At 44.3% G+C, this 12,290-nt stretch overlaps 1 protein-coding gene and 1 pseudogene across 1 annotated transcript; both read right to left on the reverse strand.

Annotated features, from left to right (window-relative positions):
• Positions 1–1,141: 1,141 nt before the first annotated feature.
• LOC123408596 lies at positions 1,142–3,022 on the reverse strand. The gene is made up of 6 exons (XM_045101668.1): positions 2,944–3,022; positions 2,472–2,611; positions 2,308–2,388; positions 1,533–1,619; positions 1,297–1,382; positions 1,142–1,169 (listed from the first exon to the last, which is right to left on the reverse strand). The coding sequence occupies exons 1-6, from the start codon at positions 3,020–3,022 to the stop codon at positions 1,142–1,144; spliced, it is 501 nt and encodes a 166-aa protein (XP_044957603.1).
• Positions 3,023–3,429: 407 nt separating this feature from the next.
• LOC123408597 lies at positions 3,430–3,990 on the reverse strand (annotated as a pseudogene).
• Between the last annotated feature and the right edge of the window lie 8,300 nt (positions 3,991–12,290).

A 12,290-nucleotide genomic window follows, 5' to 3' on the forward strand; every position in this document is an offset into this window, starting at 1 on the left:
ATTAAGGTTCAACGCCTAACAAGGGCACATCAAAATAATTTTACATCTGCACAACAGCATACTTCTACAAGTGCAAGTACACAGAAAAAGGACCCAACAAGTGCACAATCACACATAAAGAAAGTTCCACAAAGATTGAATGAGAACCACAAGTTTCTTCTCATCATCTTCCTCTGCCCAATATGCTCTTGCCATTGCCGCGTGCAAGAAGAAAATGATATCGACTCCACGTTAAACCCAGAAAGTAAAAAAATTCCAACCGTCCAACTAATATGTAATTGTTTTGTAGCCATAGGATGAAACAGAGGACGTCTACCCCATTGGTCTTTCCTTCTACGCTTGTGAAAAGAAAATAGAATCTACAGGAGACGTGCTCCCTTTGGTGTATCTATACTCGAACTATTAATAAAGGAAAAGTTATTTCTTGTACTAATTTGTGGGAATACGTTATTGGTTAAAAACATATTATCTATCCATGAAACATTGAAATCTCAATCTAAATTCCATGCAACTATTCATCCGATCCATAATCAAGAGAAGAATAAAAAAGCAGATATAGACATGATGATTGAGTAACTATTTATTAAGTCCAAATACCATGCTCAATAACTTTGTCAATGAAATCAAGTACCTAGATGACATGTCATGCATCCTTCCAACTTTAACAGTGCACGCCCACATCTTACGAAGTCTAGCAATTTGGTGTCAAATTTTTTTCTGTGCAAACATTTTAAAAGTAAAGGCCATTGAACATGAATTTTCCAATGATAAAAGATACAAATAAAAAAGTTATTTGTTAACAGAGAGTGACATTAGTAGCAATAGAGTTAAATTCTGGCAAAAAATAGAGTATTTGGTCTTTTAAGAAAAATTCTGACACAAAATATATTTAACTAAGCTATTTTCTTTCTGGAACAAACAATGTACATTGGATCAGTTTGTCCTAGATTGGAAGATTGTTACAACTATATAGTATGTACAGGTACATGCAAATGCAAAATTTAGGAAGCCACTGAAGCATTGAACCCTTGCTAGGAATATGATGTCGTTGCGTAACTATTTAGACAAATGTCATACCTCAGGGGGCTCAAACCCTCCAGCATAATGGAAGTATGCGCCAACTATCCAAGCATGGTCAGCATCACCAGTTGATGTCCAAATGGATATACCTTTTGTCCAAAAGCAGCGATTTTAAAAGCTATATCCAGAGTTAAATCGTATTTAGAACTAATTACAGAAGAAGAAAAACTGATATTCGAGAAACTGTTCTTACAAAATTGTCATGCTAGTTTTTACCCCATGATAGCTAACCCAGATGGTTCAAGTATTCGTCTCATCTCCTTAAAAACATCCATTGGTTTTGTCAAGTAGTCTACACTAACCTAGAAGCACACACACATACACACACAAAAAGGAAACTTATTACCATTCCATACATGCAGCTAGATAGAGGCCCAAATGTAAATTACTATGGCCTACAAAAGATGGACCAGTAGTTCAGCAGGACAGAATTCATCGTAAGAACACCATACCACGTTGGTTATAACATCAAAGGTGTTATCGTAGAAATGAAGCTTCGGGTTCAGATTGAGGTCTTGCACAACATACTCTTTGAAAACCTATTATCACCAGAATACAAGAAGAGAGTTGCCAAAAAACATTAGGGTTGGTGTACCAGCCGAAATAAAAACATTAGGGTTGCAAGACGTGTTAATAGTACAAACAACCATTTCTAGCAGAGTACACGTAGAGTGTCATGTTTACAACTTTTTGCCACGGCCCCAATTTGAGCCCTCAACTAGACTCAATAGTTAATGAACACATACATATATATCCAAATGAAGAAAATCACACTAATTTAGTAAAACCAAATTTATATCTGGAAGAAATGAAATTACTATATCGTATCCAATTACTATGCTTCAGTTATAGACAGAGAGTGATTGAACTGTCTATCTTAACTTTTATCCTATTAGCACCAGAAAAGGTTTCTTTGTCTGAACAGCCATTTCTTCTGTAGCAACATAGATACTACATATACTACAGTCATCATAAGTCATATGACTACTATCTCAAAAACCATCAGGAGAATCAAAATGCAGCATAACTCACCAACTGAGTCAACTGTTGCTCAATCCAAAATAAAATAAAAACCAAGCCATGTTGCTCAATCCAAAACAAAATACAAATCAAGGCCATGTTGCTCAATCCATAATGCTTTAACAGCTCTTGCTGTAATCTTGTAACTGAAAAAGAGAATAGCAGACCAAATGTCCAAAATCGCAATAATTAGTAAGGAAGCGGTACCGGATTCTTCTTCAGCTCGTCTTCATTCATACCCATCCCTACGATATTCTCTTGCTTGTACCCAGCTGGATAATGGCTCACCTAGATAAAGCGGAAACCAGTAAGCCACTTGGCAAGACGTTGAGATGAACATGGTAACATGCGAACTCCAAATTCCTACCCACCCAGCTACTGCACATGTCCAGGATGGCCACGCCATGAGTGTTGCTTGCAGGAAGGGATTGCGAGTAGTACTTTGTGAGCGCCCTGATTGCTTGGTCATCAATGTGCGTCACAAAACGGGGAGCTAAGTAGAACTTAGTATCTCATGACTTGCCAAGTAGCAAGAACGCATCATACATCATCGGGGCATCAGATCATACAAATAAAATAGGAAGATATAGTAATATGTGTTAATATCATCAGTATGTTCCAACTTCACATGGATGCACATATTGCATGCCTGATAAATGAAAGGAAATGTCTAAAACTAGAGCCGTTTTTTCATTTCAGAACAAATAGAACGAAAGCTATGCACTTCAGTATCCTGCATGCCACCATAAACATGATCTAAAACTGCAGCAAGTTTATGCTCTAACTCTAAGGATGTAGAGAGTAGAAAGACCAGAAGGCTCTTACCTTGTCAAGAGCCAATACTTTGGCAGAGAAGCAGCCACAATGGCAAGATGTCCAAGCCCAGAGCAAAAGGGCATACATATATGCAGATGCGCACCATACCAGCTGACACTTGTGGGTCTTGTTCTTGGAGTGCCATCATAATGGAATTTGTAGCAGCAAACAATCAACAAAATTCAGAGAGGCACATAACGGAATTCTAATATACTGAATTTGTAGCAGCAACCAAGAACTCAATAAAATTCAGAGAGGCACATAACAAAATTCTAATATACTGAATTTGTAGCAGCAAGCAAGAACTCAAAAAATTCAGAGAGGCAAATAGCAGTATTCTAATATACTGACAAATTACGACAGGCATGTAACTAGTTTCTGCAACTGAATTTGTAGCAGCAAGCAAGCACTCAAACAAAATTCAGATAGACATGTAGCAAACTTCTGCAACTGTATTTTAAGCAGCAAGCAAGTAAGCAAATTAGTTGGTGAGCAATGCAATGTCTATCCCATTCAGAAGTCAGAAGCAGAGCAGGTATGTTGTCTGACAGCAGTAGCAACACTGAACAAAATAAATTCTGATGACACGCATGTAACCAATTCTGATGACTTCTGCAACCCATTTCTGATGACAGCGCCGAGGGAGTGGCCCGTTTAGTCGGGGTACCGGTCGAGGAGGTCCCGGAGCAGGTCGCACTCCTTGTCGAGCACGCAGTCAGCGGCCCGGAGGAGGCCGTTGTGGACGTAGCCGCCGTCGAAGCGGCGCTTGCCGAGGCGGTTGTCAAGGAGCGGCGCGTAGTCGGACTCGCGGCCGAGGTTGAGGCCCCCGGTGTCGGCGTAGGTGCGGCTGCGCACGACGTTGGAGGGGTCGAGGAGCGGGGCGGCGAGGTCGGTCTCGTAGTTGGCCATGACGAGGCGGCACATCCGCCGGATGGGCGCGAAGTCAGAGGTGGCGGCGTGGCCCCAGGTGGCGCTGTCGTGGTAGCCGGTGTGGACGCACCGCTTCCACGCCCACCGCGCGAACCCCAGGAAGTAGACGCACTCCAGCAGCGGCAGCCCACACGCCAGCGACATGCGTGGAGATTTCGTCGTGCAGGCGGCGTGCGATGTGGCAGATCCCGACGAACCTAGGGGTGGCGGCCGAAACCCTAGCCATGGGTGAGACACAGAGAGATCACGGGGGAGAAGGGGGCTCTCTCTTTTTTCCCCATTCCAATTATTCTAAGAGAGGTGAATGGGAGACGTTAGCTCGGTAAGACGTGGACGGCTCAGATTGGCTACAAGGGGTGATCCGTGGGAAGAGTTTTCTGCATCGTGATCTGTTCGAGATTTAACATGTACATAGACAGATGCATACCAAGTTTGTTTATGCACATTTCCTCTTAAAGAAAAAAAATCATCATGCACATGTACGTGAACGGCAAGCAGATATTTATTTTGGGAAAGTATATTCATGTGTAGCATACGACCTCTGAAACCTTTTTCAATTCGAACGTACCTCGTAGTACTACGGATTCATGTGTCGCTAGGAAACCAATCTACATGCCTTTATCACATGAAGGATAGGTGGTGAGAGACGTTGGATACGTATCGCGTGTACGGCTCAGATGGTCTGCAGTGGTGTGATCCGAGGGAGAGGGATTCTGGGTCCTGATTGGTTAGAGAAAGGAGATATTTAAAATAATTTCTAAGTGCTAAAATAGAAGGGGTTTGTGAAACATGTACCAAAAATATTTTCCCAAACGACATCAATAAATGTTTCACTCAAGAATACCACATTTAATGGACGATAACCAACTTCCACCGAATGAGAAGGAAATCAGATGGAATTGGAAGGAAATCGGTCAAACAATTTTGCACAAGGGTGCATCTTGGAATGGCAAACAATGTTGCTAAAGGGACTTTTCGTTTTCTTTGGACGTAAAATTCATTTTCCATTTGTAGCCTTGTCGACACCTATACAAGACACGTAGGTGAAATTGTTGAGTATTTTGCCCAGTCACCTATATTTAAGCCTATGACCTTCTTAATTTTGTCATGGAGGACCTACAATGCGGGCATAAATAGAGCTACACATGCCAGTGACCATTTTGGGCATTGGGATTATGACCTTCTTGATAGAGATGGTCAAAAATTTCTACGGTTTGGACCCTCTTAGACACCTCATTACCTTTTTGTCAATTTTAGTCATAGATCGATGACCAATAAAACCGCCATCATTATTTTTTGTCATAAACGAGCTTATTTCTTGTAGTGTATGCATTCAACCCCTCTACCAAGTCATAGCTATAGTCGACATATAGAAAGACGGATACTCCTTGCAATGACGTGATACAACGCTGAGTAAGGAAGCAAGGTATAGAATGTGAGTATAAAGATAAGGGCACAAGATAAATGAACTCACACGCTAAGCATATAGAGAGATAATATAGTATAGGGATAGCATGTGTCTCACACCATATGACTAAGAGTGTTGACACAGATGATAAATTATCCGACACGATAAAACCAGCCAAGTTCAGCAAAGAAAGACTCAGAAAATACAAAAAACCAAAGCAAATCCCTACACTCTCTCCCCCTTTGGCATCAGAACACCAAAAAGGCAGAGATGACGTGAACGACACTGGTGGTAGCTCAGCCATCAGACTCCTCATCAGATCCCTCCGTAGCATCCGGATCAGTCTCCTCCTCAGCTTCCTCATCAGGCTCCTCCTGATCAGACTCAGCCCACTGGAAGTCTCTTGCGTGCATCCAATCAGCCTTTGGAGTAATGACCTCCTCAGATCCACTCGAGAAGTGCACGCCAAGCTTCCTCATGATACGTGTATCCCTGTGACGGCTCTCCTTTTGGGCCACATGAGTCAGATACTGCCCCTTTGCCTGCATGCAAAATAAGGTCCTCATCTGTTCCTTCAGCTTCTTGGCCCAAGATGGCTCAACAGAAGAATGGGATGTGTGGCAGGGCCGCCCTCATCCTCAGCAGCAACAACCTCCTCCTCAGTCTCCATGCGTTCAGCAGTACGGGAAGTGGAGGTGTTGGCCCACTTGTCTTTTTGGCGCAGCTTGATGGGCTCATAGCTGAAACACCCAGTGGCGGCAGGGAAGGGCACGCGAGGAAAGGACTCAGACCACTTTGTCTTGATGAAGTAGTACAGGTAGGCCCATAGATGGGAACCTTACGGTTGTATAAACATCACATTAGACACATCGAGTGGCCCAGTGCTCTTCGTTCGTCCCTCCTCACACATAAGTAGCATGTCCACCACATAAGAATGAACTTGGTCTTTGTTGCCAACCCGAGGGAACAGAGTGTTGCGGAAGATCCTATGCATGACATCCAAGAAGGAGGGGAGCACATTCTTCCTGAGATAGAAGGGCATCAGCTTCTCTTTGGGGGTAGCACCGGAGTTGGCATGAGGGCGCAAGCCAACATGTTTATGCAGTCCCTCGTCACGGACATTCAGAAGCTACATGAACTCAACCCAAGAGCCAGACATCTTCTCGCCATTAGTCATCCACGTCATAGTACGATCCACATAAGCATGAAAGTGGACAGTGACATAGAATTGATTCACTACCTCTGGATCGAAGTCATAGCGAAAGGTGATGAGGTCCTCAATACCCAGCTTTTGTATCATATTTGTGACATCCTCAGCTTTTTCTACACTATTGAATGTAATTAAGCTACAGTGATCACACGCTAATGATGCCACATCACCGTGATTCCCTATCGTTGATCTCGCGTTAGTTCAAAACAATTTGAATTCGAAATTTAAAAATGAAATCAAACGGGGAAAGTTATCGAATGCAAAAAAACTATACGGTTCGATGAATTATAAAAATCCCCTAATAATTTATAAAAATAAATCGGGCATTTTAAAATTGGTTAAAACCCTATATATTTAAAACAGAAATAAAAATAAATAAATAAAAGAAAGTATTTAAAAAATTGAAAAAAAAGGAATAAAATGATAATAATAATTAAAAAAACCTGGCCCAACTAGGTCAAATTGGCCTAGCCGGTGAGGCTCCCCAATCCGGCCCAACCCGGGTGGGGTATAAAGCCCCCACCGGGCCAAACCCTAGCGCCACTCCCTCTCCCAGCCCCCTGCCGCCGCCACCCTTCCCCCCGTCGCCTCCACCCACTCCCCTCGTGGGATCCCGCGACCGAGACCCTCCCAGCGCTGCCTCGCTCTCTCCTCTCGGTCTCTCCCTCCCACGAGACACCCAGAGCCTCGTGGCCCCAGATCCCCACCTCCGAGGAGCCCCAAATCCCTCCCTGGCCAGATCCCGCGCCAACCCCTCACACTCGCCGAGCTCCACCCCTCCTCCATCGGCGACTCACCCCCCCCCCCCCCCCGACGGCCTCCCTCACCCCCGTCACCCCCACCGGTTGGAGCCCCTCCCTCAACCAACGCCGGCTCGCCCCTCACCTCCTCCCGCACCTAACCCCCCCAGCGCCCTCGGCCGGGGCCCCGCCGGCCACGATGGCCCCAGCCTCCGAATCCTCTCCCGGTGAGCCCTTCCCCTCCCGCCGGCCGGAGCTCCCCAGGGTGGCCCCGCCACCGGGCCCCTCCCCACTGGTCGCCTCTCCAACGTCGCCACCACCACCGGGAGCTTCTCATCGCCGGAACCGCGCCGCCACCCCGTCGGTCCTCCTAACCTCTTCGCCAACGGCTCCATCGAGCCTCGCCAAACCCGCCCCCTACAACGTGGATGAGAACGCTCCTCTCCCTCTCCCGGTTTCGTTCCGGCGCCGTTAGGCCCCTGTTGATGGAGGTGGAGTTTTCCTCCTCTCTCTGTTGAGAGAGGTTCATATGACACAAAAGGATGTTAGGAGATAGAAAAGAGAGTTAGAAGAAAAGAAAAGAACAAGAAAAAATGTATATGTGTATGTATGTATGTATGTATGTATGTATTGCGTATGTATGCATGTATGTAGAAGAAAAAGAAAAGGCATAAAAAGAAAATATAATATTTTTTATTAATTAAAGTAAATAAATAAATATTATTTAATTAATTAGTTAATTAATTAAATAGATAAATTAGTAATGTGTTAATATAAAAAATTATTAACTTATTAAAATATGACCCGTGGGTCCCCCACTAAATTAATTAGATCAATTAATATTAAACCTAATTAAAAATTTGTGTCTATGACACACGGAACCCACTGGTCAGTTGACCAGTCAACTGCTGATGTCAGCATGACATCATGGTGATGTCATAATTGCATTTAATCAAATTAATTAAATCTGTTTTTAATTCCTAAATATTGAATAAAACTTTCAAATTAATATAAAATAATACATAAGTCATATCAAAATATTTTCAACATGAAAGTTGATCAGCACAACGAGACGAACCCGGATACACGGTCCATTCGTCTGTCACGCGTCCCAAACATAGCAAACGTGGAACTTTTTCATCGTTTTCAGTCTGACCCATAGTAGCCACACACCCGGGAAATATCATCTGATATTTTCCCGACCCATCTATGACCGATGTTACTGCGTTAGATCATGCCTAGCCTGCATATTGTCATATCATGCATATTGTCATGTCATGCTTGGTGTTGCACCTATTGCTGTTATTTATTGTTTCTCCCCCCTCTTCTTACCGGTAGACCCCGAGACTGACGCTATTGTCGGGTACATCTACGACCCTGCCGACCAGCCTTTTGCCGCAGAGCAGCAAGGCAAGCAAACCACCCTTGATCATCCCTATATCGCTTATGTCTTTCTTCCTCCTGCTTGCATTAGTATTTTGCTACTGTTGTAGTTAGCTCCTATATGTGATGCATAGCCTATTTTTTATGAACTGCTACTTCCAGTATTGTACCTTTAATTTGCCTAGTATAGGTGGAGCAGTCATCCCTTCTGACCCCGTAGTCCAGTTGCCCCGCTTTGTTTTCAAATCTCGATCCCTGATCGACGAGCGAGACCCGACACAACACATACACCCCCTTAATTGTACGATGCTACAGAGATACTATCAGGTACCGAGGGTGACACCTCGCTAAGTACTCCTGATGATATCTCTATAGTATAACTAGTCGGTCATGGTTATCGAGGGTGATTCTCTTTCACCATTCCCGACGATGCCTCTGTTGTGCAACCCCTCAAGTGTGGGACCCTCGAGGGTGATTCCTCTAGGTCCACCTTGACTGATACACAGTTCGGAATCCAACGAGGGTGATACCTCGGATTCCCCCTCATGTTACAACCACACAGTTTCTCGACCATGTTACTGGGATCATTGGTGATTAGTTGTTAGGCGGGTGGATTCCCGCGGGTTTGTGTCGATGACTTAATTAAAATGATAATGGATTTGGGTATTTGATGTGGGTTGGTCAGAAGGCCTTATTACGCACTAACCGTGTGCGTGGGAAGAATTATGGGTACTCGACGTCGCGGTATCAGCCAAAGCTTTTCAAATGTCAGCAATGGAGCGGCGCGCGCCTGAGTGGTCCCGAGACACATCACGCTTGTGATTAAGGAATGATAGGACTGACCTCGGCCGCCCACGCATCGTGCAGGAGCACGGAGGGAAAGTGGGCCCACGAACCCTTTGTGCTTAGGAGTTAGACCGGCGGGCTGGCCTCTCTGTTGAGTCTTAGGTGGGGTTGCGACGTGTCGATATTCCGAGGCCGGGCATGACCCAGAAAAGTGTGTCCGGCCAGAGTGTTATTGAGCGCGTCGGGGAATATGTGCCCTGATCTTATACAACTACAACTGCTACTTAACTGGAATTGTTGTCGCGGGATTGCTTCTTCGCAGGGAGTCGAGGGAGGATCTCTGGGCGTGACCTCATTTTAATCTTGTTGCAACAATATGACTATTAAATGTGTTACACCTGTTCTACTCTCGCCTATTGATGCAAGACCCTGAAGATGCTAGTCTTCGATAGGACTAGGCCTTCTCTCTCTATTCTCGCATTGCTGCAGTTAGTCCACATATGAACACCCCCTCCTTTGATACTGATGCATATTAGAATAGTTCTGATGTAAGACTTGCGGGTACTTTGGATGAGTACTCACCATTGCTTTGCTCCCCCTTTGCCCCCCTTGATCCGTTGCTGTGACCAGATGATGAAGCCCAGGAGATGGAGGTCCCAGCCGACGACGACTGCTACCCCGACGGTGCCTGCTACTACTTGGAGGTCGCTGAAGACCAGGAGTAGTTAGGAGGTTCCCAGGCAGGAGGCCTCGCCTGTTCGATCGTTGTATCTTTTGTGCTAGCCTTCTCTAAGGCACCCCATGTTTTATGTGTGTACTTAGATATTGTTGATTCCGCTGACTCGTGTGTTTATCGAGCTTCTATATTCTAGCCCTCGAGGCCCCTGGCTTGTAATATGAAGTTGATATTGTTTTATTTGTGTCTAGAGTTGTGTTGTGATATCTTCCCGTGAGTCCTTGAGTTTGATCATATGCATTTGCGTGTATGATTAGCGTACGATTAAATCGAGGGTGTCACCAGTTGGTATCAGAGCCGACTGTCTGTAGGTAGCCCCCTTTCCAACTCCTTGGCCGAAGTTGAGTCTAGTGTTTGAAAAACTTTACTAACACTCATGCTGTGGATTATGGGCCCACATCTCAATTGGTTGGTATTAGTATCTTTTACTCCTTTCCTATACTCTGGGTCTACTCTCTCTTCTCTTTCGGGTTAAAGATTTTGCTAACTCTAACTCTAGGATCTCGTAAATACTTTCCCCCAGAGAGCCCCGTATTCCAGCCGATGGCTTGATCCGTTAGAAGACTCCGATGATACTCTTCGATGTTTCTAACGAGAACTTGTGCCCATCGCTCTTGCGACTTCCCATCCTCCGTCTACCACTATGGATTACTACATACAAATGTCGTTCATACATTTTTTCCAACTGCTCTTGTTTTACGAGATGCAACGAATTATCTTATCGGAGATTCGTCCGTCATCGGTTGTCATGGGTTTCGAAAGTTATCCAAATTACTATTCGATCTTTTGGAATCCCCAATAGCCTATTGCTTTTGACCTTTCCACATGCTTGTATTATGATTTAATCCATATGTCTGGCCACATTCATTAAAATCCTTTGCGATTTTCCTGTGTTCTTATTGATTCTACCTTTGTGTGAATGCGCACAATCATCTGTCGATACTCATAAATTATCTTTATGGCTCAGACGTCCTTCCAGACAGAGCTAGTTCTCGACAAATCAAATTTGGTTGGTTGTCCATCTAAGTCCATTCTACTTACTTGTAATTGATCGGAGTGTTTGATTATGATACACTAACTTGGAAATCCTAATTCCTTTGGTAATTAAATATCGATATTTTTCAGATGTTCTATAACCCGATGCATTGCATCCTATCTCCCTCTGATTGAGTACCGATACCCACATCAGATCCTTTGTGGACTACTGCTACTGCAACAAAAGACCTTCCAACGGTGCCAGAAATAGGCATGTTGACGGGAGACTGTTCTTGTCTTGATACTCCTTAGCAACGGCACCAGGAATCCTTCTGCTATGGCTACGCCTTAAGGGACTTCCTAGGCAAATATGCAAAGGATTTCCCCCGTGGCCTTGGAGCCTTGCGTTGGTGTTCCGTCGAAGCGGAAAGGGTGATGTAGCGTAGCGGTGGTAAGTATTTCCCTCAGTTTGAGAACCAAGGTATCGATCCAGTGAAGGAGTATCACAAGTGCCTACACAAACACAAATAGCTTCCTCCCAACGCTATGAAGGGGTTGTCAATCCCTTATAGATTGTTCGCCAAGTGAGAACTGAAAGCAACAAAGTAACAAAGCAAAGTAAAAGTGAAAGTGGAAACGATAGTGTTTACTAGTGGCTTCTCTCATGAAAGCAAGTAGACGGTGGGTGAACAAATTACTGTCGAGCAATTGATAGAACCGCGCAAAGTCGTGATGTCATCTATGGCAATGATTATATCTATAGGCATCACGTCCAAAACAAGTAGACCGATACTTTCTGCATCTACTACTATTACTCCACACGTCGATCGCTATCCAGCATGCATCTAGTGTATTAAGTCCAAAAGAACAGAGTAACGCCTTAAGCAAGATGACATGATGTAGATGGACAATCTCATATCTACGACAAAGCCCACCTTGTTACCCTTGATGGTAACTACACGATGTGTGCCTTGCTGCCCCTAATGTCACTAGAAAAGGTCACCACATGGTAAGAACCCAAAACCAAGCACTTCCCCCATTCCAAGAATCATAGATCTAGTTGGCCAAACAAAACCCAAGACTCGGAGAGACTTACAAGGATATCAAATCATGCATGTAAGAAATCAGCAAGGACTCAAATATATATCATAGATAATCTGATCACAAATCTACACTTCATCGAATCTCGACAAACACACCGCCAAA

The sequence above is a fragment of the Hordeum vulgare genome, chromosome 7H (assembly GCF_904849725.1).
Source record: "Hordeum vulgare subsp. vulgare chromosome 7H, MorexV3_pseudomolecules_assembly, whole genome shotgun sequence".
NCBI classification, from domain to species: domain Eukaryota; kingdom Viridiplantae; phylum Streptophyta; class Magnoliopsida; order Poales; family Poaceae; genus Hordeum; species Hordeum vulgare.

Coding starts and splice junctions, on each gene's coding strand:
- LOC123408596 (XM_045101668.1), bottom strand. CDS start 3,022: ATGGTGCGCATCTGCATATATGTATGCCCTTTTGCTCTGGGCTTGGAC. Junction 1,620..2,307: donor ACGAGCTGAAGAAGAATCCG/GTACCGCTTCCT, acceptor TGGTGATAATAG/GTTTTCAAAGAGTATGTTGT. Junction 1,383..1,532: donor TTGATGTTATAACCAACGTG/GTATGGTGTTCT, acceptor GTGTGCTTCTAG/GTTAGTGTAGACTACTTGAC.